Source organism: Antechinus flavipes, chromosome 3, assembly GCF_016432865.1.
Source record: "Antechinus flavipes isolate AdamAnt ecotype Samford, QLD, Australia chromosome 3, AdamAnt_v2, whole genome shotgun sequence".
Lineage (NCBI taxonomy): Eukaryota > Metazoa > Chordata > Mammalia > Dasyuromorphia > Dasyuridae > Antechinus > Antechinus flavipes.
Window position 1 is genome coordinate 622,874,235 of NC_067400.1, and position 23,552 is coordinate 622,897,786.

The following is a 23,552-nucleotide window of genomic DNA, read 5'->3' on the forward strand; positions in this document are numbered from 1 at the left end:
TGTTGTTGTCACTGCTATTGTTGTTGTTTATGATATTCACCCCAAGAGAACAGAAGATGATCCTGTGGGGTTTTTTTGTTTGTTTGTTTGTTTGTTTGCAGAAATGCTTGTTCTGAAATGTATTTTTATAAAATGTATTTTGTAAAGTATAAGCTCCATAAGGAATGCCCTCTTTGTTCTCTTTGCATTCCCAGCAAGTAGTATAGGGCAAGTCACAAAGCAGAGACTGATAACTGGTCATTAGGTCTGAGCTGGGCTTGTCCAGGTGGGATGCTGCCTGTCTCCTAGAACTCTGAGCCAGAAAAGCATTGAATGATGATGTGCTACTCAGGCCAGAAGAGTCAGTGGTATCCTGACTGACTCCTGAGATGTCCTGGTCAAGTCTCTATTGTCAGGGGAGGTACAATGGCTGACCATAGAGGAATCAGACCATCCGATACCAAGGCTGGCCAAGCCTTGGCTGAGAAGTGTGCCCACTGTGGCCTCCTACAGGAGATGAGCCATTTATATACCTGGAGATAAAAGGCAACAGATTCCTCCATTACTTGACTGATTCATGATTTTAACTGACTGGAAATCAGGAAAGGCTGGGGTCAAAACTAAACTTAGATCACAAGCTGTGTGAGCTGAGGCCAAAATCGTAATTCTGCCTCAGTTTTATCATCTGTAAAATGAAGACAATGTAGAGTCTATTTTCCAGGCTGTTGTGAAGATCAGATGAGAACATAGGTGAAAAATATCTGCCAAGATGAAAGAACTATAGAAATGATATCCATCGTTATTGTTTTGTTGTTGTGTTTGTGATGTGGATAATGATGTTCACACCAAGACAGCAGGAAATGACACTGAGACAGAAGTCATACCATGCATGGGACATGTGCTCATCCTCCATCTGAGTCAAGGGTCTGAGGTCAGGTTCTGGGACTGTAGTGTTAAGACTTTGTGCCCAATCTCGGTGATTTCAGGGAGAGGCTATATAAGGGGGATGTTGGTCCTTTTGTGGAACATTGAGGTATTTGTGGAGACCCCAGACCCCTTTCAGTTGTCTTTAACACTAAATATCCATCAGTTTCCCCAGGCTTTGCCAGGCTCCATTTGCCATAAGCCAGCCTAATCCCCTCAGAACTCAGCCTTGAAGGACCATGGTCCCTTTCATCAGTATAAGTGCGGAAACTGTGGGGTCAGGGTTTAGGAGGCCTGAGGTAGAAGGGCTGGCCACCACATCCTGGGCCAGCCTCCAGACCTGCAACCTTTGGTCCTCTGCACAGTCGAGACTGGGACAAAGCTGAAGACCCACCATGGACTCCACACTCACTTTGCTGCTCTCCATCGGTGAGTTTCCAAGGTTAACCCTGGCGAGGGAGGGACATGGTGCCATGACGCTTGGCTGACTGAGTCAGAAGGACAGGGAGGAAATTTAAAAAGGAGACAGACTCATTGGGGGCAAAGCAGAACCCAGTCTCTGCTCACAGGGATCCCCCTTCATATTCTGATCAAAGCAGAAGGATCAGGAGCTTTGGCAAGGGCTGGGGAAGAAGCCAGTGTGGGCTTGAGAGGAGCCATCTATAACCTGGTCTTCTCTTACAGGGCTGTGTCTGCACTGGGAGGTTAGGGCACAGATGGGTGAGTCCTGCCCCCAAAAGCACAAAGTTCTCTTTTCACTCTTTGTCTCAAATCAACGCAGAAATCCACTCCCGGGATAAGCAGGGAGGAAAACAGGTGACATTGCAAGGAATGGAAGGGGTGATGAAAGGAGGGACTTCAGGATGTGGAGGAGAAACACTGGCTCCAGAGGCATCCCTAAAAATCAAATTTCTTTCCTCTTCAGAAATCTCTCCAAGACCCACCCTCTGGGCTCTCCCAAGTCCCGTGGTCGCCAAGGGAGCAAATGTGACCCTCAGGTGCCAGGGCCGACTGGGGAGTGACAGATTCCAGCTCTGGAAGGATGGAGAGCTCAGAGAGGAGAGAAATGACTCGTGGTCACAGGCAGATTTTGTGCTCAGGAAAGTAGATGACTGGAGAGATGCCACAAGCTACAGGTGCCGCTCTGGAAAGGGGCCCTTGTGGTCAGAATACAGTGAACCCCTGGCCCTGATAGTGACAGGTGAGGGGTGCAGATATCAAACCATCCTTTGGGAAAAAGCCAGTCCAGGGAGAGGAGCCCCACTCCATCTCTAGAGAGTCATTGAGCAAAAGGAAAAAATGTCGGTCTTTATTAACTGTCTCGGCTCACCAACCACCTCTGTAGGCTCTGACACCATCCTCACCCACTCAGAATTTAAGATTATAAAGTTTAGAAATATTTCCCCTCAATAATTCTGCCAGGAGGAGAGCTCACATGTGATGATTTTTCTTTAAGAGATGGAGAAACTGAGACCTGGAGAGAAGGTAAGAGGACTCGAGCAGGTCAGCGGGACCTTAAGTCTCAGGGACAGGATTAAGAGCCATGTCTCCTAGCAGCAAATCCAGGGATCTCCCTCGTCTGCTCAGTATCCCTTGGTGACTCAGCCATATGAGCCAGGCTGTTCCTCCCTCAGACATACACAGCCACCTTTGGGAGCCGGGGCACCCATCTTTTACTGAGGAAACTTTCCCTAGATGAACTTTTCCTTTCTTCTTTATGCCCACACCACCAATATCTCACCTGCCCAGTTGTGTCTCCCAGTGTTCCCTTCTGGCCTCCCTACATTCCCATCAGCCTGGACAGATGCTTCCCCCAACCCCCATCATATCCCACCTCTCTGCCTTTGCTCACCCTCTTTCCCCTGCCTGTAATGCCCATCTCACCTTTACCCATTGCTTCCCTATACATGCTTAAATCCCAGCTCAGAACCTGGCTGCCCCAGGATGCTGTCCCAGCTGCTGTCAAAGGGCAAAGTCCTGCTTCTCCCAGAATGCCGTCTTTACCTCTCTCTTGGATCCACTCTAGCACTTGGACCCTTCTCACCACCCCAAGCTACTGTCCATCTGCCTGTGACAGAATAAAGCCTGATGAAGGGAGAAGGAGCCTCAGATATGGTGGCTGTGAAATAACATTCACACACCTGTCCCCCTAGATGCTGGTGGGGTGACTATGGGAAAGTCCTGGCCTTCTGGAACTCAGTTCCCCACTTCATGACATGAAGCTCATATTCTAATGGGCTGGATGGTCTAATAGGGGTGTTTGAGCTAAAAACTTTGTGATCCTTGGGACAGTGACCATCTTTGCAGTAGCAAGAATGACCCCTTCCCTAAATCTTTGGGGCTCCCCCTTCACCAAGCAGAAGATGACTGATAGATGATGAAGGAGGGCAGGAAAAGCAGAGTTCAGAAAGAATCCCCATTGTCCTCTAGAAGCTCCCGCTCTGGTTTCACTGCAGTGTTGACAATGGGTGACAGGACAAGGACCTACCACAGTGGGGGGAAATTGAGGCTGGGGAATCTAGAGATCTGCCTATCCCAGAGATATGGAGTTATTTGGAAGAGAAGAATGAGATTTTCAAGCCTTAAAACCTAAGAGAAAAGTCTGAATTTGTCTGTGATGTTGTATTAAAGTCATTTCTTGGTCTTGTAGGACCAAAGTTGGGCCCCTTGAAGGGAGTAAGAAGGAGAGCAGGTGTGAAAGGGTGACCTGCTCCCCTCTTGTTCCTTCTCCCCCATTGCTCTGTACATTCACAGCCTCCTTAGGCCCAGAACAGCTTTCTCAGGATGACCAAGGGGCCCATGTACCAAATACCTCAGGTTTACAGGACTGTGCAAATGGGCCTGACCAAGCACCCTTGGCTCACCCTTTCCCTGCTTGGCTCTTTTCATGCAATGATTGGATGGGATTGGGGAGAACAGACCATTAACTTTCTTCCTTCCTCCTTTCTCAGGAGTCCTCCCCAAACCCAACATTGGAGTTTCACCTCAACCCTTGACATCTCCAGGGAAACCACTGACCATCTGGTGCCAAATGTCTCAGCAGTCCCCCACTCAGGACTACAGCTTTGCCCTGCTGGATGCAGAGAGCCTGGAGCCCTTACTGCTACAGATCCCTGCAGGGTCCAGGATTGAATTTTCACTTCCATCTGTGGGGACCGAGGACACTGGGAGCTACAGCTGTATTTACTACAAGAAGACACCACCACACAGAGCATCCCATCTTAGCCCAGCAGTGAAGCTGACTGTGCATGGTGACTAGTCATGGGAATCCCTTAGTACCCATTCCATGTCCCCACATAGAGGCCCACAAAGTCAGGGGGAAAGCATAAGATCCAGGGAATTCTGAAGGGATGGTTGGAATGGGGCTGGAAAGAACCACTGGGCCATCTCAGTTTAGGCCCGGGATAACGGGGGTGTTCTCCACACAGACAGACCTAAGGGAGAGAGTGAGACCAGAAACAAGATTTCTGCTGGCCCTCTCGGGGGGTTAGCAGAGGGGTTTAGAAATGACATCTGACATTGACCTCAGGCACCCTTTTCTTCTCAGCACAACTACCCAGACCCACTCTGTGGGCCCAGCCGGGCCTTGTGGTGGCCCCAGGGACCAACATCACTTTCTGGTGCTCAAGGCCCAGGCTGGCTTCATCTGAGGAGGTGACTTTCACTCTGTGGAAGGCTGAAACCTGGCAGCCCTTACAGAACCACAACTCAGCAGATCTCTGGACTGATTTCTCCCTCCCTTCTGTCAGACCTGAGGACACTGGGAGCTACAGATGTACTTACAAGAACAGGACAGCCTCGGGTGCACAATCAGAGTTCAGTGAGGCCCTGGAGCTGGTGGTGACAGGTGAGGAGTGTGGGGACCCCAGAATAAGGCTGAGTGTGACCCCTCTGCTCTGCGCCCAGACAGGATTCTCACAGAGCCAAGGTCAGGGAGCCTCAACAGCCTGATCTGTTCTGGGGCCGGTCCTGAGTCAGGGATCTTGTAAGACTGAGATATTTCTGTTGTGATCTGGGATCTTAGATAAAACTTGATGGTGAGTTCTGAGTTAGGATGTAGAAGAGGCACAGAGACCCAGAGCTGAAAGGGGCCAAACCCTCCTATTACCAGTGATCACATGAGGCCCGGACAGGAGAAAGGACTTGTCCAGAGTCATTTAAAAGTGTGGGACAGAGCCCAGAGACAAGCTTTTTCTCTCCTGGACTCTGATCTGAACTCTGAATTTAGGCTCAGCCTTGAGCCTGTCTGTAATGGCCTCGAAGAAAAAAAGCTCTCTCTGCCTGTCAGTTATCAGAGGTATGAGATCATAGGCTAGGTGAAGTCCCTGCAGTGTGACAGTTGCTTAGCTTGCTAGCTGGCTGTGAATAGAATGATAGCAGACATCTTTTATTCATACCCGCTCCTTAACAGAGGAGATAACTGAGTCTCAGATGGACCCGATGAATGAGCCATGGTCACACAGGAACCAAGAGGCAGAACAGGGACTTGACCCAAGCGTCTTGACACCGCCCTCCATTCTTCTCCTCTCAGGATCTCTGCCCAAGCCTTCCCTCTCAGCCCTGCCAGGCCTGGTGGTGGAGCCTGGGCAACATGTGACTCTCCAGTGCAGGAAGCCCCCTCAGTCAGCACTCTGGAGAATAACATTCACTCTGCTGAAGATGGGCAGCCCTCAACCCCTGCAGAGGCAGAGCACATCTGGCACCTCTGCTTACTTCCCCCTCCTCTCTTTGAGAGCCAAGGATGCTGGCAACTACACCTGTGTCTACTCTGAAAGAATGGCTCTGTACCAGGTGTCGGAGCCCAGTGATGCCCTAGAGATCTGGGTGACAGGTAAGAATGGCTTCAAGTTCTCAATGTGGAAAATAGAGGTATGGAAATTAAGATTGAAAGGCAGACCAGAAAATGTGGGCTTCTTTTAACAGCATAAAGGAGAGGTTGGGATAAGGTTATCCTTTAGGAAGTGGAAAACATAGTTGGAAGAACGGACCAGCTTAGGAAATGCACCAAGCTCAAAGGACAAGAATAGAAGGAGAAACAACTATATTTTCCTAGACAGCCCCAAAGACCCTCTGGAGTTTAGTATCTACCCCTGTTAAGGGAAACAGACTCAGGGCAATGAATGGTCAGAATCAATGGAATGGTTTGTCAGGAATTCTTCAGAGACCTCTATGATCTTGCCCTGCTTATAGCCAACCTCAACACAACTATAGCGGGCATCTTGAGCATCTCAGGTTTTTATTTGTGTTTCCAGATGCACAACCCAAGTCTTCCCTCTCAGCCTGGACTGGTCTAGAGGTAGCCTCGGGGAGCAATGTGATCCTCCTTTGCTGGGGATCCTCATGGATACCTAGGTTTGCTCTGTACAAGGAGGGAGTTGAAGGAATCCTGCACAGCGTGGAAGCCCATGAAGATCGGGGCAGGTTCTTCTTGACCCATGTAACCTCCAAGGACTCTGGCAATTACAGCTGCAGCTATCAGCTGGGCACCAATGAAAGTCTCTGGAAGCAGTCTAGTGATGTCCTGGAGCTTCTAGTAAGAGGTGAGAGGAACCCAACAGGAAGGTACTGGTAACTGCCCCATTCCTCACCCCATACAAGGAGCTGAAAGCATGGCCTTGCTTCTGGCTAGAAAGATAATGTAAGACTCTATAGAGACTTACTCTATAGTAAGTCCTCACTTCCTGGCTAATGGGGACCCAATGTGTGAGCTGGGACATGAGGCATTCCTCCTTATGTCATATTTGACAAATACATCTTTATTCGGGTTTCTGTCTACCTCACTCTTATTCCAAGAGATAAACCCTCCCTCAGCCTGATTTGAACCCAACTGTTTGATGTTCGTGGTGATGGGAAGCTGAGAAGGGAGTAAAGGAAAAAAATGTAGTGGCAATTATTGGGGAAATATGGGTATTGCTTAGACCGTCATTCATGATGACTGTTCTTTCTCCCCTCACCTATGTTCAGAGCCAAGTAACAACCTCATCGTCATCCACAGCTGTGTTTTCTTTCTGTTCTTCCTCCTCTGCCTTCTCTTGCTTGCACTCCACTACCATGGGTCCATTCCTCTGGGTAAGTTTGGAGAAAAGAGGATGAAACAGAGATGGGTAAGGACTAAACCTTTTCCTCCAAGGTCTTCCCTGACTTTGCTTTTTTTTCCTTCCCATATGTGTCTCACCAGGATCTTTGCAGGAATATATCCCTAGAAGGTAAGGAAACTCGGCTCCTCCTCCCATTGTGCCCTTTTTCCTTTTCCCATGTAACTCAGACTCTCTGAAGCAGACAGAGATTCTGGTGAGGGGAAAATGCTAGCAGAAAATCCGAGAGTGAACTCTAGCCTCTTATCCCATTTCCTCCTTTCCTTCCTACTGTAGCTGTTTTTGTTGCTCTTATCTTCCTTGGAATACCTGCAAGCCCCATCATGCTGAGGCACCCAGAGAGGAAAGGCCATGTAAGTTTGTAAAGGGCTAAAACTATTTAATCGATGCACTGAGGTCAGGACTGTCGAGCACTTGAGGCTAACTACTGATTGGACAATACTCTATGGGCATATGCTTGGAAAATGGTGCTTTCCACTACCCTGTGCTGGCTCAATGACTGGTGCATACAGAGGATTGTAGGAGAGACTGGGGGGTGGAGTAAGACTAGTCAGGGTCACTCTTTGCTGTGGATGAGGAAGAAGGCAGTTGAGGAGATTCTCTTCCATCCACTTCACTTCTATCCCTAAAGACTAAGAATAAAGACTAAGGACTCTTGCTAATCCTGACTCCGGCTGATTCTGGGGTGTCCTGGGTGCTAGTGTGGTTGTCACATAAGTTATCTGTCCAGGGAGATGACAGAATCCTTACCCAGCGGGGAGAGGAATAATAGAAGGGAATCCTGGTCCTGGGAGCTTGGGAATGATGGAGTCTATTCTTCACTTCAGATGAAGAAGAGGCCAGTGAAACAACAAGGGGATCGTTGGTGAGTTAACCCCATTCTGTCTTCTACCCCCAGGAATGCCATTGAATGACTCTAAAATGAAGGTATCTTAAATTATTGTGAATATTTCTATAACATTTCAATGACAGTATTTCAATGCCCTTTATGTCCTTAATAATTCTATGAGGTATATTTCATGTATCTAAAAATTTGAGAATGAGAAAGCATTTATTGCTTTCAGCAGATGAGTCTTCAAAGATTTCATGACAGAAATAGATCAAGAACATCTGCTCCTAATTCATCACTGTTCTCTCCCTCTTCTATTTCTCCTTTAGGTTCCCATGGCCAACGATCCACAGGAAGAGACATACACTCAGCTGAACATAAGAGCGCTGAATAAGAAGAAAACTGACACCAAGAAGACACCAACAGAAGCCACACTCTATGCCAATATAAACTGAAGGTTTAGGCACTTTTCACAAAGGATTTCTCTCCCTTCTTCTCTTCTATCTCTTCTCCTCTCCCTCACCCTTATTGCATCTTTCCCAGAAATTAACAATTCAAGAATCATGACAACAAAATCAAAGAAGATACAGCTGTTTCTACATTAAGCGATTGGAGGACTTAGATTAAGTTATTTTGTTTGTCTGTTTTGTTTTTCCTAGAGTAATTGGAGTTAAGTGACTTGCCCAGGGTCACAAAGCTAAAAAGTGTGAAGTGTCTGAGGCCAGATTTGAACTCAGGTACTCCTGAGGTATTTTATGAAATGGGGGATTTCCAAATATTCTTGAGGAAAAGAAAAGAGCAGATTAGAAAGTTTGGCTTTCAGATACATTATAAGAAATGTAAAAAAAAAAAAAAAGTCACCAGGAAAAACAAATCAAGAGGAACTTCACAAGGTTAAACTGTTTATGTTCCTATATGGGAAGATGATACTTATAACTCATAAGAACTTTCTCAAATTATGGCAGTTTTGCATATATACATATACATACATATACATATATACTGAAAGTATTAGTTGAATGTGAAGAGATGATATCTAAAGAAAACAAAATTAAGGACAGAGAGGAATATGGTGGGAGAAACAAAAACAGTAGAATGAAGGAAATTATCTTAAGTAAAAGTGACAAGAAAAAGTTTTCACAGTGGAGGAGAAAAATGGAAAAGTAAGAAGGAGTGACTGAACTTTATTCTCATTAGAACTGGTTCAAAGAGGGAATAACACACACATTCAATTGGATATAGAAATCTACCATGTCCACAGGAAATGGGAGAAGGGAATAAGAGAAGAAGGGGAAGTGATGGAAAGGAAGGCAGACTGGGAAAGAGTCAATCAGGCAGAAAACAATTTTGCGGTGGCATAGGGGGAAAGGAGAGAAAGAATAAAATAAACAGGAGATATGGGTTAGAGAAAAATAGTTCACAAATATAATTGTAAAAAAAATTCAAAGCAATTTTCTCTGATAAAGGTTTCATATCTCAAACATATAGAGAACTGCATCAAATTTATAAAAATAAGAGCAATTTCTCAATTACTAACTAATCAAAAATATGAATAGTTCAAATGACATAATCAAAGCTAACTAATCATACGAAAAATTGCTCTATCTCACTATTGAATGGAGAAATGAAAATTAAAACAATTCTGATGAATTTCCCCATTATCTATTATATTGACTGATAAGACAGAAAAGGAAAAAGACAGGTAGAGGGCATGTGAGGAAAATGAGATGTTAATGCCTTATTGGCAGAGCTGTGAATTGATTCAACCATTATATCGAGTGATTTGGAACTGCTTCTAAAGGGCTACAAAGCCATGCATACCCTTTGAGCTGGCAATTACACTTCCAGGTCTGTGTCTAAAAGAGAAAACAAAAAGAAAAGAACTTTTTATATCAGATCTTTTCTGCGAGAAAAGAATTAGAAATTGAGGGGATAGCCATTAACTATGGAATGGCTGAACAAATTCAAGTATGTGATTTTGATGGAATACTATTGTACTATTAGAAAATGGTAAGTAGGATGCTGCCAGAAAAACCCGGAAAGACTTCTATGAACTGATGCAACATGAAATGTACTGTGTACAAAGTAACAGCAATAAGATGAGCAAAAGTAAAGGACAATTATTGTCAACAATAGAGTGATACAAGACAACTCTGAAGGATTTATTAAAAAAAAATTTTGCTATCCATCCCCAGAAAAGACCTGGTACTCTTGGAATAGAAAATAAAGAAATTTGTTTTTCTTTACTTTATTTTCCATGGAGCATTTTTGGTCTGTTTTCTTTTAGAACATGACTATTATGGAAATGATTTACATGACTGCACATGTCTATCATACTGAATTGCTTGGCTTCTCAGTGTGATGAGAGTTGTGGTCAAAGGAAAGGAAACAATTTGTAATTCAATGTTTAAAAACAATGTTTAAAATGTTTCAACATGTAACTGTGAGGAAATACAACATAAGAGGAATGGGGAAAAAATATTCATCCTATTTTGTCCTTAAAAGAACGAGCTTTAAATTTCATTAATCATTTCTAGGGATTGTTTTTGTTTCCACTTTATGTTTCCACCTCTGTCTTTTATGTCTTTTCTTTTATGGCTTTTAATATTTGTTGATTGTATATTTTTAATCTTTAATGAATATTCATTTAATTAATCCTTTTCTTTCCTATTTTGTTAAGGTATCTTTAAAGACACATGCCTTTTCGCATACAGACTGCTTTAGCTGTATCTCAGTACATTTTGGTATGGCTTTTCATCATCTTCTTTTATAAAATTACTACTTCTCTGATTTGTTCCTTGACTCCTCATAATTTAGGACGTCGTTATTAAGGCTTTATGTGAATCTGGGTCTTTTTCTCACCCTGAACCAATTTATAATTTTTACGGTTACAGTCTATAAAGAATACATTTTACTGCTCCCGAATATTTGCAAGAATTTTCCACATGTGTAGGGATTTATACAAGGTAATTTTTGCATGATGTGCACATACATTTGAAATTTCCTTTTGAAATCACCATATGTATTTTAGCTGTAGCTTCTCCAGCAATGTCTTTGTGTCTGTATTTTCTCTTTTGTTTCATTTTTGTTTCCATGTATCCAAAACAGACAGAGCAAGAGACAATGAAATTGCCTGACTTTACTTTGTTACTGACGAGAGATTCTTATCATTAGATCAATAGAATTTAGGAATTTCGGATCTAAGGCATTTAGGATAATACATTACTATTGATATGGATTTGTTGTCTATGAACTTTCAGTTTAATGTAGATTATTTAATAATTTTTGTTACAGACATTTCTTATGGATATTTCTTATGGCAAGGCAGAAGCTCCTAATTCTTTTTGATTCACTAAATCATTCATGTTTTTTAAATGTTTTTCTTCTAAGGAATAAATTGTGGGTGGCTGGCTGATTTACTTATCCACACTCTCATTCTTTTTCCCCAAATGAAATTTTAACCTTTTGAAAAATAAATACAAAATTACGTATCTTCCATTTCATTATCTTAATCTTTTTGAATGCATTCCATTTTTTACCAGTTGCCTTTGCTTTATCTTCCACACCTCCCCCAGTACAATGAACAGATGGGAACATCTTGTCCTGATTTTAGAGTTTTGCTTTTTACTTTTTTATTCTTCTTTGCTTTTATAGAATTATTTAATTTCCCCCCACTTTTCCCCTAAGATAAGTAATTAGAGAGTGATCCATTCTTCTGCTGACTGTCAACTTCTTTTTTTCATTACATCAAATCTTATTTTCTGGAAATTTTTCTAAAATATGATAAACTTTTCTCATCTTCTTTATCATTAATAATATTCCTGACAATGTTCTTAAGACCACCTATAATTGACTTTGCTATTCACAGCAGAACAATCATTGATGATTACTCTGAAGGAGTTATGAAAAATCCTATCCATACCCAGAGAAGGAATTGATGATGTCTGAATACAGATTGAAGCATCTCTCTTTCTCTCACTATCTCTCTCTTTGAAAAAAAAATTTTTAATTTTCTAGAGTCTTTTTTATTTTGACTAGGGTGGGAGATTTATGTTTTCTTCCTCAATTGACTTTTATAGAAATGTTTTGCATAACTTCACATGTGGTTTCTTAATTGTGGGTGGGGATAAGGAAGAGAACCTAGAACTCAAAAAATTTTAAAACAAATTTTAAAAACATTGTCTTTTGAACATAATTAGAGAAATATTAAAGAAATACATGCAGAAAGTATAATAATATTTCTGTCTCTTACTCTTTGGCATAGGAGCCCATAATACCAGATCTGGACATTTTTATTCACTTTCTACCAGTGTTCTGGGATTCATGTGATCATGAAGATAGGTGAATTTCATCATTACTACCCATGACTCTTCAACATGCGTTGAGGAAGGGGAGCATCAGGTCTCTTCAAGGATCCAGGAAGTAAAATTCTAGAATACATAAAGGGAACTATATGTGAATCTCTGAAATGGGAATATATATATACATACATACGCATACATATATACATATATATACACAGATGCATACATATATATATATATATATATATATATATATATATATATATATAAACACACACATATCTCTTTCTGGTAACTGGCATAGATATGTGTTCTCTAATCTTAAACCTACTTTACATTGAAGCCTGTATATACATATGAGAGGATTTTCCAAAGATATATGGAGTGTGATGATATTTTATACCAAATATTAATACTCTTTCACTTGAACAAATACATTTTTCACAAAGTTAATTAACTTTACCAGAGTGTTTGATATCAACTAATAGTATGGAGACATACTGATGGGGACTCATGAGCAATGGTAGTAGAATTACCTTTCTCCAAGTTACACTGCATTAGTTATGTCCCCTAAATTCTCTGGTCATATTTACAGATTTGGAATGATCCTTTCTATGATTTTTCACTTTTAAAAACATCTCCTCCTCTCAGATTCATAATGTCCAAGTAATTTCTCCAGCAAAACTGGTTATCCTTCTTTACTAATTAGCAAAATGTTAACCTTCCTCAATAAATTTAATCCTGACTGCCTTCCTCCATTTCTCAATTATTCCAGTCAAAAAAAGTTAAGGTAAAAAATGAGAAGCCTACTCCTCTGCAAAGGGGAACTTCATGAGTTTGATACATTGCACATATTTTCAAACGTCTATAAAAGTATTGACTGGGTTTGATACTCCTCCTCTTCATTTTTTGCTTTTTTCCTTTAAAGCATCATTAGCTTTATAGGAAGATGCTTTTTGAAGGAGAACTATTAAAGGTATATTGGAAGAAATTAAGAGAATGCAAAACTTCAAAAAACTAGGGCTAAATACATCACATTTCTTTTATTATCCTCAAAGGGAATGGTCTTTCATTTTCTAATAGTGAACATGTCATTAAAATTTACTGGACAAGAGTTTCCTCATCTATCACATGAGGAAATCAGAATAGATCTCTAGTGTGCTCCCTTTTGGCAGGAGATCTCTATTCAATGATAGAATGATTTAAATAGATCAACCTGCTGAAGCGTTTCCCAAATTTTCCCACATTCTTCCTATAGGATCACACTTCTCACTGACCAAGGTACTTTGCATCTGCCCAGATCTAGGCACGAACAGCAGCATGATGACAGCCTAAGTCTGCAGCATGTCTTCCTTAAATGAAGGTCACAATCTCAGCCATGTCTGGTACTCTTTTCTCACCACATTGTTTTCACCTCAAGCTTCCCATTCACTAAAACCACCAGGTGGTTAGATGAAAAATTGACTCTGATATTTTCACTCTATTGTGATATGTGTGTATGCATGCACATAGATCTGTATCTATATAGGGATATATCTTTGTTTGGGCCATCTGTCATATCTATAATGTCCTCCACCTCCCAAATTTTGCTTCACAGGGACTCTCCATTCATTGAAGAATTTGCTTATATACTATCATGAAGATAAAATCCTTCCCAACAGTGCATGCACTAGGAATTTATTTCTTAAATTTCAATTTTACCCACAGATATAGATTTACTTTAAATTGATCCCACATGATGGCAGAAATTAGGCAAGGACCCACACTTAACACCACATACCAAGATAAGATCAAAATGGGTCCATGACCTAGGCATAAAGAACGAGATTATAAATAAATTAGAGGAACATAGGATAGTTTATCTCTCAGACTTGTGGAGGAGAAAGAAATTTGTGACCAAAGATGAACTAGAGACCATTACCAATCACAAAATAGAAAATTTTGATTATATCAAATTAAAAAGCCTTTGTACAAACAGAACGAATGCAAACAAGATTAGTAGGGAAGCAACAAACTGGGAAAACATCTTTACAATTAAAGGTTCTGATAAAGGCCTCATTTTCAAAATATATAGAGAACTGACTCAAATTTATAAAAAATCAAGCCATTCTCCAATTGATAAATGGTCAAAGGATATGAACAGACAATTTTCAGATGAAGAAATTGAAACTATTACCACTCACATGAAAGAGTGTTCCAAATCACTATTGATCAGAGAAATGCAAATTAAGACAACTCTGAGATATCACTACACACCTGTCAGATTGGCTAAGATGACAGGAAAAAATAATGATGAATGTTGGAGGGGATGCGGGAAAACGGGGACACTGATGCATTGTTGGTGGAATTGTGAACGAATCCAGCCATTCTGGAGAGCAATCTGGAATTATGCCCAAAAAGTTATCAAACTGTGCATACCCTTTGATCCAGCAGTGTTTCTATTGGGCTTATACCCCAAAGAGATACTAAAAAAGGGAAAGGGACCGGTATGTGCCAAAATGTTTGTAGCAGCCCTGTTTGTAGTGGCTAGAAACTGGAAAATGAATGGATGCCCATCAATTGGAGAATGGCTGGGTAAATTGTGGTATCTGAATGTTATGGAATATTATTGCTCTGTAAGGAATGACCAGCAGGATGAATACAGAGAGGCTTGGAGAGACTTACATGAACTGATGCTAAGTGAGATGAGCAGAACCAGGAGATCATTATACACTTCGACAACGATATTGTATGAGGATGTATTCTGATGGAAGTGGATTTCTCTGACAAAGAGACTTAACTGAGTTTCATTGGATAAATGATGGACAGAAACAGCTACACCCAAAGAAGGAATACTGGGAAATGAATGTGAACTATTTGATTTTTGATTTTCTTCCCGAGTTATTTTTACCTTCTGAATTCAACTCTCCCTGTGCAGTGGGAGAACTGTTCGGTTCTGCAAATATGTATTGTATCTAGGATATACTGCTACATATTTAACATATATAGGACTGCTTGCCATCTTGGGGGGGGAGGAGGGAGGGCGGGGAAAAAACGAAACATAAGTGATTGCAAGGGATAATGCTGTGTAAAAATTATCCTGGCATGGATTCTGTCAATACAAAGTTATTTTTAAATAAAAAAAATTGATCCCACATGTATTTATTCTGCATAAACATATCCCATGTACATGCTGTCTAACCTGGGACAGTGAAACTCTTGGTAAATCTTTTTTTCTAAAAATGATAATGACAAATCTTGGAGGGGATGTGGGAAAATTGGGACAATAATACATTGTTGGTGGAATTGTGAATATATCCAACCATTCTAGAGAGCACTTTGGAACTATACCCCAAAAGTTATCAAACTGTGCATACCGTTTGACCCAACAGTGTTATTATTGGGCTTATATCCCAAAAAGATCTTAAAGGAGGGAAAGCGACCCACATGTGCAAAAATATTTGTGGCAGCACTTTTCATAGTGGCAAGACATTGGAAACTGAATGTATGCCCATCCATTGGAGAGTGGCTGAATAAATTATGGTATATGAATGCTATAGCATACTATTGTTCTGTAAGAAACAATCACCAGGATGATTTCAGAGAGGTCTGGAGAGACTAACGTGAACTGATGCTGAGTGAAGTGAGCAGGACCAGGAAATTATTGTACACAACAACAACAAGATTATATGATGATCAATTCTGATGGACATGGCTTTCTTCAACATTGAGATGATTCAAACCAGTTCCACTTGTGCAGTGAGGAAGAGAGCCATTTACACCCAGAGAGAGAACCATGGGAACAGAGCGTGGAACACAAAACAGCATTCTCACTCTCTGTTGTTTTTCACTCGCATTTTGTTTTCTTTCTCACTTTTTCTTTCTCTTCCTTATTAATCTTATTTTTCTTGTGCAACAAGAAAACTGTATGTACACATATATTGGATCTAACATGTATTTCAATGTATTTAACATGTATTGGACTACCTGCCAGCTAGGGGAGGGAATGAGGGGAAGGAAGGGAAAATTTGAAACAAAAGCTTTTGCAAGGGTCAATGTTGGAAAAATTACCCATGCATATGCTTTGTAAATAAAAAGGTTTAATGTAATGACCGCGTATTTAAAATCAGCTGGAGTCAGGAATTCAGGTTAAGGGGAAAATCTTCAATCTTTATTGAAGTGAAGAGGTGAATAAAGATTGCGATAGCAATATGGGCAAGAAAGATTGCAATAGCAATATGGGCACCTGCGACGAGAAGCCAGCTAACAGAGAGCGATCCGAGCTGAGCAAACCGTTGCAATAGCAATCCCAAAAGTCTCTCCTTCCCCTTCCTTTTCCACTCCCCTGCCTCCACTCACCAAAATCTTCATTTCCTATACAACACAACAGGAATTGCACAAAGAGTGGGTGGGGGCCATTCTTTCTCCAAGCTTATATATTAATAGAGTATGGTCCAATTACTATTTAGCCTCATGTGCTTAGGACCTCAGTGCATCAACTCAAGCCTCAGCCCATTACAGTGTAATTACAAAAAAAAAAAATGAACCTTAAATCAATCTTACTTATTCCAAAGTAAAGGTCTAATAATTTGTTACTACCCAGGGCCTCCATTCAGAATTCTGATCCCAAGGTTACCCAGGAAAAAGTTATCTTTCTAATAATCAGACTGTTTCCTATTATTTCCATCTGTTTCACATTTAGTCGCTCCTGTGACCAACTCACTTTCCCCAATTTTCCTTTCTGCCCTCTGGAATCCCACTTCTATTATTAACAAGCTTCCATTCAAGGCAGCTCTACCTTCCACCCTAAAATCATTTTGCATAGATATCTTGTACTGATTAGTATACTTCAATATATTTTTGTACTTATTAATAGAACATAAGTGCCATAGGACAATTCTGTCCCTTTCTTTTCTTTGCATTCTCAGCCCCTGGTTCAGGGAAGATCACATAATAGGAGAATAATAAATGCTCATGAAGTTTGAGCTGAGTCTTGTCGAGGCAGAATTCTAAGCAGAAAAGTATTGAATCATGATGTAAAGGAAGCTCAGAACAACCATATGTTGTCCTGAAGGATTCTCAATGCCTCCTTGTCAAGAGAAAACTTTCAGAATAGGTACAATGACTGATGAAAATGTCAACAGAGCAGCCAACTCCTACTTACTATGGCTGGCCATTGCAGGGCTAAAAGCTACTGCCATTGTCACATTGTGGTGTTGCAAGGGAGGCTGTAACTAAGGCTCTTAAATACCTAGAAGTGAGATACAACAAACTGTAACAGTATTTGGTGACAGATTCATGACTTCATGAAGTCAGAACGATATCAGGTCAAATTTTTCCTTGGACATTTATTAGCTCTGTGAATCCAAGCAACAAACGAACTCTGGGGATAAGAGAGAAACCATTTTTCATATGGTGAGGATTAGATGAAAAAAATGTCTGTACAATCTATACAAAATGGAAAGTGATAAAGAAATGATAGCCAGTGTTGTTGTCACTGCTATTGTTGTTGTTTATGATATTCACCCCAAGAGAACAGAAGATGATTCTGTGGGTTTTTTTTTTTTGCAGAAATGCTTGTTCTGAAATGTATGTTTGTCCTCACCAGTAAAGTATAAGCTCCATAAGGAATGCCCTTTTTTCTCTTTGCATTCCCAGCAAATAGCAAAGAGCAGGTCACAAAGCAGAGACTGATAACTGGTCATTAGGTCTGAGCTGGGCTTGTCCAGGTGGGATGCTGCCTGTCTCCTAGAACTCTGAGTCAGAAAAGCATTGAATGATGATGTGCTACTCAGGCCAGAAGAGTCAGTGGTGTCCTGACTGACTCCTGAGATGTCCTGGTCAAGGCTCTATTGTCAGGGGAGGTACAATGGCTGACCATAGAGGAATCAGAGCATCCAATACCAAGGCTGGCCAAGCCTTGGCTGAGAAGTGTGCCCACTGTGGCATCCTATAGGAGATGAGCCATTTATATACCTGGAGATAAAGGGCAACAGATTCCTCCATTACTTGACTGATTCATGATTTTAACTGACTGGAAATCAAGAAAGGCTGGGGTCAAAACTTAATTAGATCACAAGCTGTGTGAGCTGAGGCCATAATCGTAATTCTGCCTAAGTTTTATCATCTGTAAAATGAAGACAATGTAGAGTCTATTTTCCAGGCTGTTGTGAAGATCAGATGAGAACATAGGTGAAAAATATCTGCCAAGATGAAAGAACTATAGAAATGATATCCATCGTTATTGTTTTGTTGTGTTTGTGATGTGAATAATGATGTTCACACCAAGACAGCAGGAAATGACACTGAGACAGAAGTCATACCATGAATGGGACATGTGCTCATCCTCCATCTGAGTCAAGGATCTGAGGTCAGGTTCTGGGGCTGTGGTGTTAAGACTTTGTGCCCAATCTCGGTGATTTCAGGGAGAGGCTATATAAGGGGGATGTTGGTCCTTTTGTGGAACATTGAGGCATTTGTGGAGACCCAGACCCCTTTCAGTTGTTTTTAACACTAAATATCCATCAGTTTCCCCAGGCTTTGCCAGGCTCCATTTACCATGAGTCACACTGATCCGCTCAGAACTCAGCCTTGAAGGACCATGGTCCCTTTCATCAGTATAAGAGCGGAAACTGTGGGACCTGGGTTAAGGAGGCGTGAGGCAGCAGGGCCGGCCACCACATCCTGGGCCAGCCTCCATTTGGCCTGACTTTTCCGCTCTGCACAGTTGAGGCTACACTGCCCAGGACAGAGCTAACGACCCACCATGGACTCCACAGTGACTTTCCTGATCTCCATTGGTGAGTCTCCAGGGTTAAATCAGGGTAAGGAAGGACATTGTGACAGGATTCTACCCTGGATGACCTGGTCCCTGGGGAAGAAACTAAAGGAGGACACAGAAGCACTGGGGATGAAGGAGGACCCCAATGTCTGCTCAAATGGCTCTTCCTCCATATTCTGACCTGAGTTTCTCTTCCAGGACTATGCCTGCGCTGGAAGACTATGGCAGAGATGGGTGAGTGCTGCCCCCAACTGTCCCATTGCTCTTTTTGTACTCCTGGTCCCAAAACAAGTCAGAAATCCACTCCCAGGATAGGAACTTCGGAGTCCAGAAGTGAAAGATTCACAGGCCGAGAGAAATCCTGAAAAATCTTGAATTTTTTCCTTCTCAGATGCCCTTTTCAGGCCGGCCCTTTGGGCTGACCCAAGTCCTGTGGTACCTGAAGGAGCGAATGTGACCCTCAGGTGCCAGGGCCGACTGGGGAGTGACAGATTCCAGCTCTGGATGGATGGAGAGCTCAGAGAGGAGAGAAATGACTCGTGGTCACAGGCAGACTTTGTGCTCAGGGAAGTGAATTACCTCAATGATGCAAAAAGCTACAGGTGCCGCTCTGGGCAGGGATCCTTGTGGTCAGAGCTCAGTGACCCCCTGATCCTTGTGGTGACAGGTAAGGAGTGCTGATATTAAACCATCCCTGGGGGCAAGGAATCAATCCTGGGACAGGAAGCCCAGATCCCTCTCTAGAAAGTCAATTTATAAATGGGGCAAACCCTCAGGATCTTCCTCTCCTTTCTCCTTTACTAAGGCTTCTCACAACTGACAGTGCTCTGGGAACCTGTTGCCCTTAAGATCATATTTTGAGTTTTGAAATCTTCTTCCTCGATAACCCTATGAGGAGGAGTACACATGTACCATGATTTCTCTTTTAGAGATGGAGAAACTGAGGCTTGGAGAGGAGGTAAGGTGACTTAAGCAGGTGAGAAGGTTCTTTAGTGTCAGGGGATTAGAAGCCATGTCTCCCACTTTCAATCCCAGGGATCTTCCCCGACCTGCTCAGAGTCCCTTGGTAATCCAGTCATGAGAGCCAGACTGCTCCTTCCTCAGATGATACCCAGCAGCCTTTGGGAGAAGAGGGACACAGCTTTTTCTGAACAAATGGAATCTAGATGAACTTTTTCTTTCTTCTCTAAGGTCCAACCCAGCAACACTCTACATGTTCAGTTTTATCTCCCACCCCTCCCTTCTGTCCTCACTACATTCCCATTACCCCGAACAGATGTTTCCCCTGCCTCTGATGCCTTTCCCACCTTCACATTCACTTTGCTGCACATGTTAAAGTCCAGCTCAGCTCCTGGTTTTCCTGCTGTCCCTGATGGCAACAAATGCCACTGTCCTGGTCCTCGGGTCCCCCAGCATGCTATCTTCATCTCTCTATTGTGCCTACTCTAAGTTTGGGACCCTTCTTAGCATGTCAGGCTGCCGTCTATCTGGCTGATGTTAGAAGGGAGTCTGCTAAAGAGGGAAAGAGTCTAAGAGTGGGAGTATTGGAGAGGGGCTCAGAGACCTGCACCCCCAGCTCCTGGCTGGGTAACAGTGGGCTAGTCCCTGAAGATCTCAGCTCCCCCTTCCTTGGCATGAAGGGGAAGGATTATATAATGGGATCATTTGAACTCAAAACCTTGTGACCTCTGGGAATACAAGGCCTCTGATGGGAGCAGGGATGGTGCTTTTTCTAAACCTTGGGCTCCCCCAATCACTGAGCAGGAGATGGCTGGTAGGTGATTAGTAAGGGCAGGATCAGATCAGTCCAGAGGGGTCCCCTGTCCTCCTGTACCAGGATCTTCCGCTCCACTGGCCACACAAAGCTCTGCCAGATCCTCTCTAGCCTCACTGAGGGCTGGGCAAGGTTAAGCAGGACAGAAACCATTCTTTGTGCAACAGTGTTGGAAAATGTTAGAGCCCATCTTGAGAAACTGAATTTCTCTCTAAGCACATCCGAGCCCCCATGGTCATGGAATCGTTAGGAAACAAGAGCTTTCCAAACCATGTAGGTGAGGAAAAGACCTGAATTTGTGAGTGATGTTGCATTAGCAGCCTTCCTTGATGGAGGAAACCCAGGCTCTCGGCCCGGAGCTCGGTGCCTTGAAGGAGGTGAGAAGGGGGCAGCTGGGGCAGGGTGACGCCTCTGTCCAAGACTCTTCTCTTCCCATGGCTCCGCACATTCACAGCCTTCCTGGGCTCAGAAAATTTTTTCTGATGATCCTGAGAGCCACGTTACTGACCAGCGAGATGGCCGACAGTGTAGCACTCTTGGTTGGTTTTCTGAAGGTCTTGGAACCAGTTTTCTTTTCAGTAAAGTAATCACCATGAGAATAGCCAGGTGTTAAAGTCCAAATCCTTTATCTCCTTCACGATCTAGTTTCCTTACCTGAGGCCCAGGCCATCTTTCTAGAGAGCCTTTCAGACCTGCCTGGGTCTCAGTGGGGGAAGTGCAGGAGGCCAGCCACCACAGTGGTGGGGGATGAAGTGAATGAATCTGGCTCTGAGTCCCCGGGCTTGTGCTCAAATTTCCAGCCACCACAGAGGTGGATGATGCAATGAATGTGTCTCTGGGTCCCGCCCTGGCTGAGATTGTCCCAGCTTATATGCTCTATTACAGTTAAAAAGCCATTCATCGTACTGAGTATAAGTCAATCATTATAGCACTGGGGAACCATTATTTGTTGCAAGATTAATCAATCGTACTGAACTAGAGAACTGTTAAGCACCACGCTAAACTGGATAACCATTGTCTCATCAATTCCACTGAGTTAACACCTTGTAAGAATCCTTGTTTTAAGTACAGAGTTCTGGCCCATAAGAGACAGGACTGGAAACAGGGGTCTGTTTGGTCAGGGACCTTAAGCCCACCCTAGCCCTGCTAAGCTGTTTCAGGTAATGCTGGGAATGGCTGATGGTGAGAGATCGGGTCTCTCATTTCCTTCCTCCTTTCACAACAGGCTTCCCCAATCCCAGCATTTCATCTTCACATGGCTTCCCAGTATCTCCAGCAACAACAGTGACCATCTGGTGCAAAATGTCATCACTATCATCCTCTCAAGACTACATTTTTGCCCTCCTGGAGGCAAAGAGCCTGGAGCCCTTGCAGCTGCAAAGTCCTACAGAGAGCCAAGCTGCTTTCTCACTTCCATCTGTGAAGGCTGAGGACACTGGAAGCTACAGTTGTATTTACTACAGGAAGACACCCCCCTACAGAGGGTCGAAGCCCAGCCTGGCTCTGGAGCTGACTGTATCTGGTGACTAGCGATGGACACATCCTAAGTGTCCAATTCCATCCGCAACATAGGGGGGCCCATAGAGCATATAACACAGATTGTTGAGGGAAGATTTGGGGGAGGGGAGACTCTGGTCCTCTATCTTGTTTGATATGGACTCAGCTTTGGGCCTCAAGATAATGTGGTTGGTCCCAGCTAAGAAAGTGGGAAAAGAGGCTAAATTTCTGCTATACCTTCCATTGGGCAATAAAAAGAGGGTGCCTAGAAATGACATAGGACCTTGACAACTATCACCCCTTTCTCCTCAGGACCACTCCCCAAGCCTACTCTCTGGGCCAAAGCTGACCTTGTGGTGGCCCCAGGGACCAACAGCACTCTGTGGTGCTCAAGACCCAGGCTGTCTTCTCTTAAGGAAGTGACTTTCACTCTGTGGAAGGCTGGGACGCCAGAGCCCTTACAGCAGCAGCCCTCAGCAGATCTCTGGACTGACTTCTCCCTCCCCTTGGTGACACTCAGGGACACTGGGAGCTATAGCTGTACTTACAAGGACAGGACAGCCTCTGGTAGAGAATCAGTGCACAGTGATGCCCTGGAGCTGGTGGTGCCAGGTGAGCCTGCTGGGGTCAGAATCACCCCTCCTCTCTCTGCCCACCTGGGGGCAAGGGCATGGTATCTACATAGCCAGCTCTTGTGATCTTGTGATCTCCAATATTGGGTAAAATGTTATGGTGGTTCCTGAGTTGGGAGATAGGAGAAGAGGCACAGAGACTAAGACCTAAAAGGGACTTTAAAGTTCGTGAGGCCAAAACCTCCCATTACCAAGGAACAAACAAGGCCCTGAGAGGAAAGGCTTTTTCCAGGGTCACCCAACAAGTGAGGGACAAAACTTGGAGACAAGCCTGAGCTTTCTCACTACTCGATCCTGATCTGAGGCCAAGATTAGGTTTCAGCCTGGACCTGTCTTTCACAGACTAGAAGGGAAGGGAGTGAGGGGCCATGAGCTTCGATCCTGGGGAGTCATCAGATGTATGAGATCAAAGGCTGGGGGAACACCCTCCACTTTGCCACTTTGGCAGTCTCCTTACACCCCTGGCTAGCACCAGTCAGATATCTAGTCAGACATCTCACGTACAAAAGACTTAAAGGAAGCTCATGGACCAGGGATAGAAGCTGGGTTTAAATTTGGAAGACTCATCTTTCTGAATTCAAGTCTGGCTTCCATGCCATTGCTACCTTCGTGATCCTGAACATTTCAATTAACTCTGTTGGTCTTATTTTCCTCATTATAAAATGAGCTAGAGAAGAAAATGGCAAAGCACCCCAACATCTTTGCCAAGAAAACCCTAAATAGGGTCCTATCATTGGACATGATTAAAAAACATCTGG

General features: G+C 43.0%; 2 protein-coding genes across 2 annotated transcripts in view; both read left to right on the forward strand.

The window, feature by feature from the left end:
* The first annotated feature begins 18,876 nt into the window (after positions 1–18,876).
* LOC127557609 (T-cell-interacting, activating receptor on myeloid cells protein 1-like) lies at positions 18,877–22,528 on the forward strand. The gene is made up of 4 exons (XM_051990918.1): positions 18,877–18,910; positions 19,090–19,125; positions 19,283–19,558; positions 21,891–22,528. Exons 1-4 carry the CDS (start codon positions 18,877–18,879, stop codon positions 22,193–22,195), a joined length of 651 nt encoding a protein of 216 aa, XP_051846878.1. The 3' UTR covers positions 22,196–22,528.
* LOC127557610 (immunoglobulin superfamily member 1-like) overlaps positions 22,319–23,552 on the forward strand; it is a 43,908-nt gene continuing 42,674 nt past the window's right edge. The window contains exons 1-2 of the mRNA XM_051990919.1: positions 22,319–22,350; positions 22,443–22,774. Coding sequence (XP_051846879.1) covers positions 22,319–22,350; positions 22,443–22,774 — 364 coding nt within the window. The remainder of the gene's footprint in view (positions 22,351–22,442; positions 22,775–23,552) is intronic.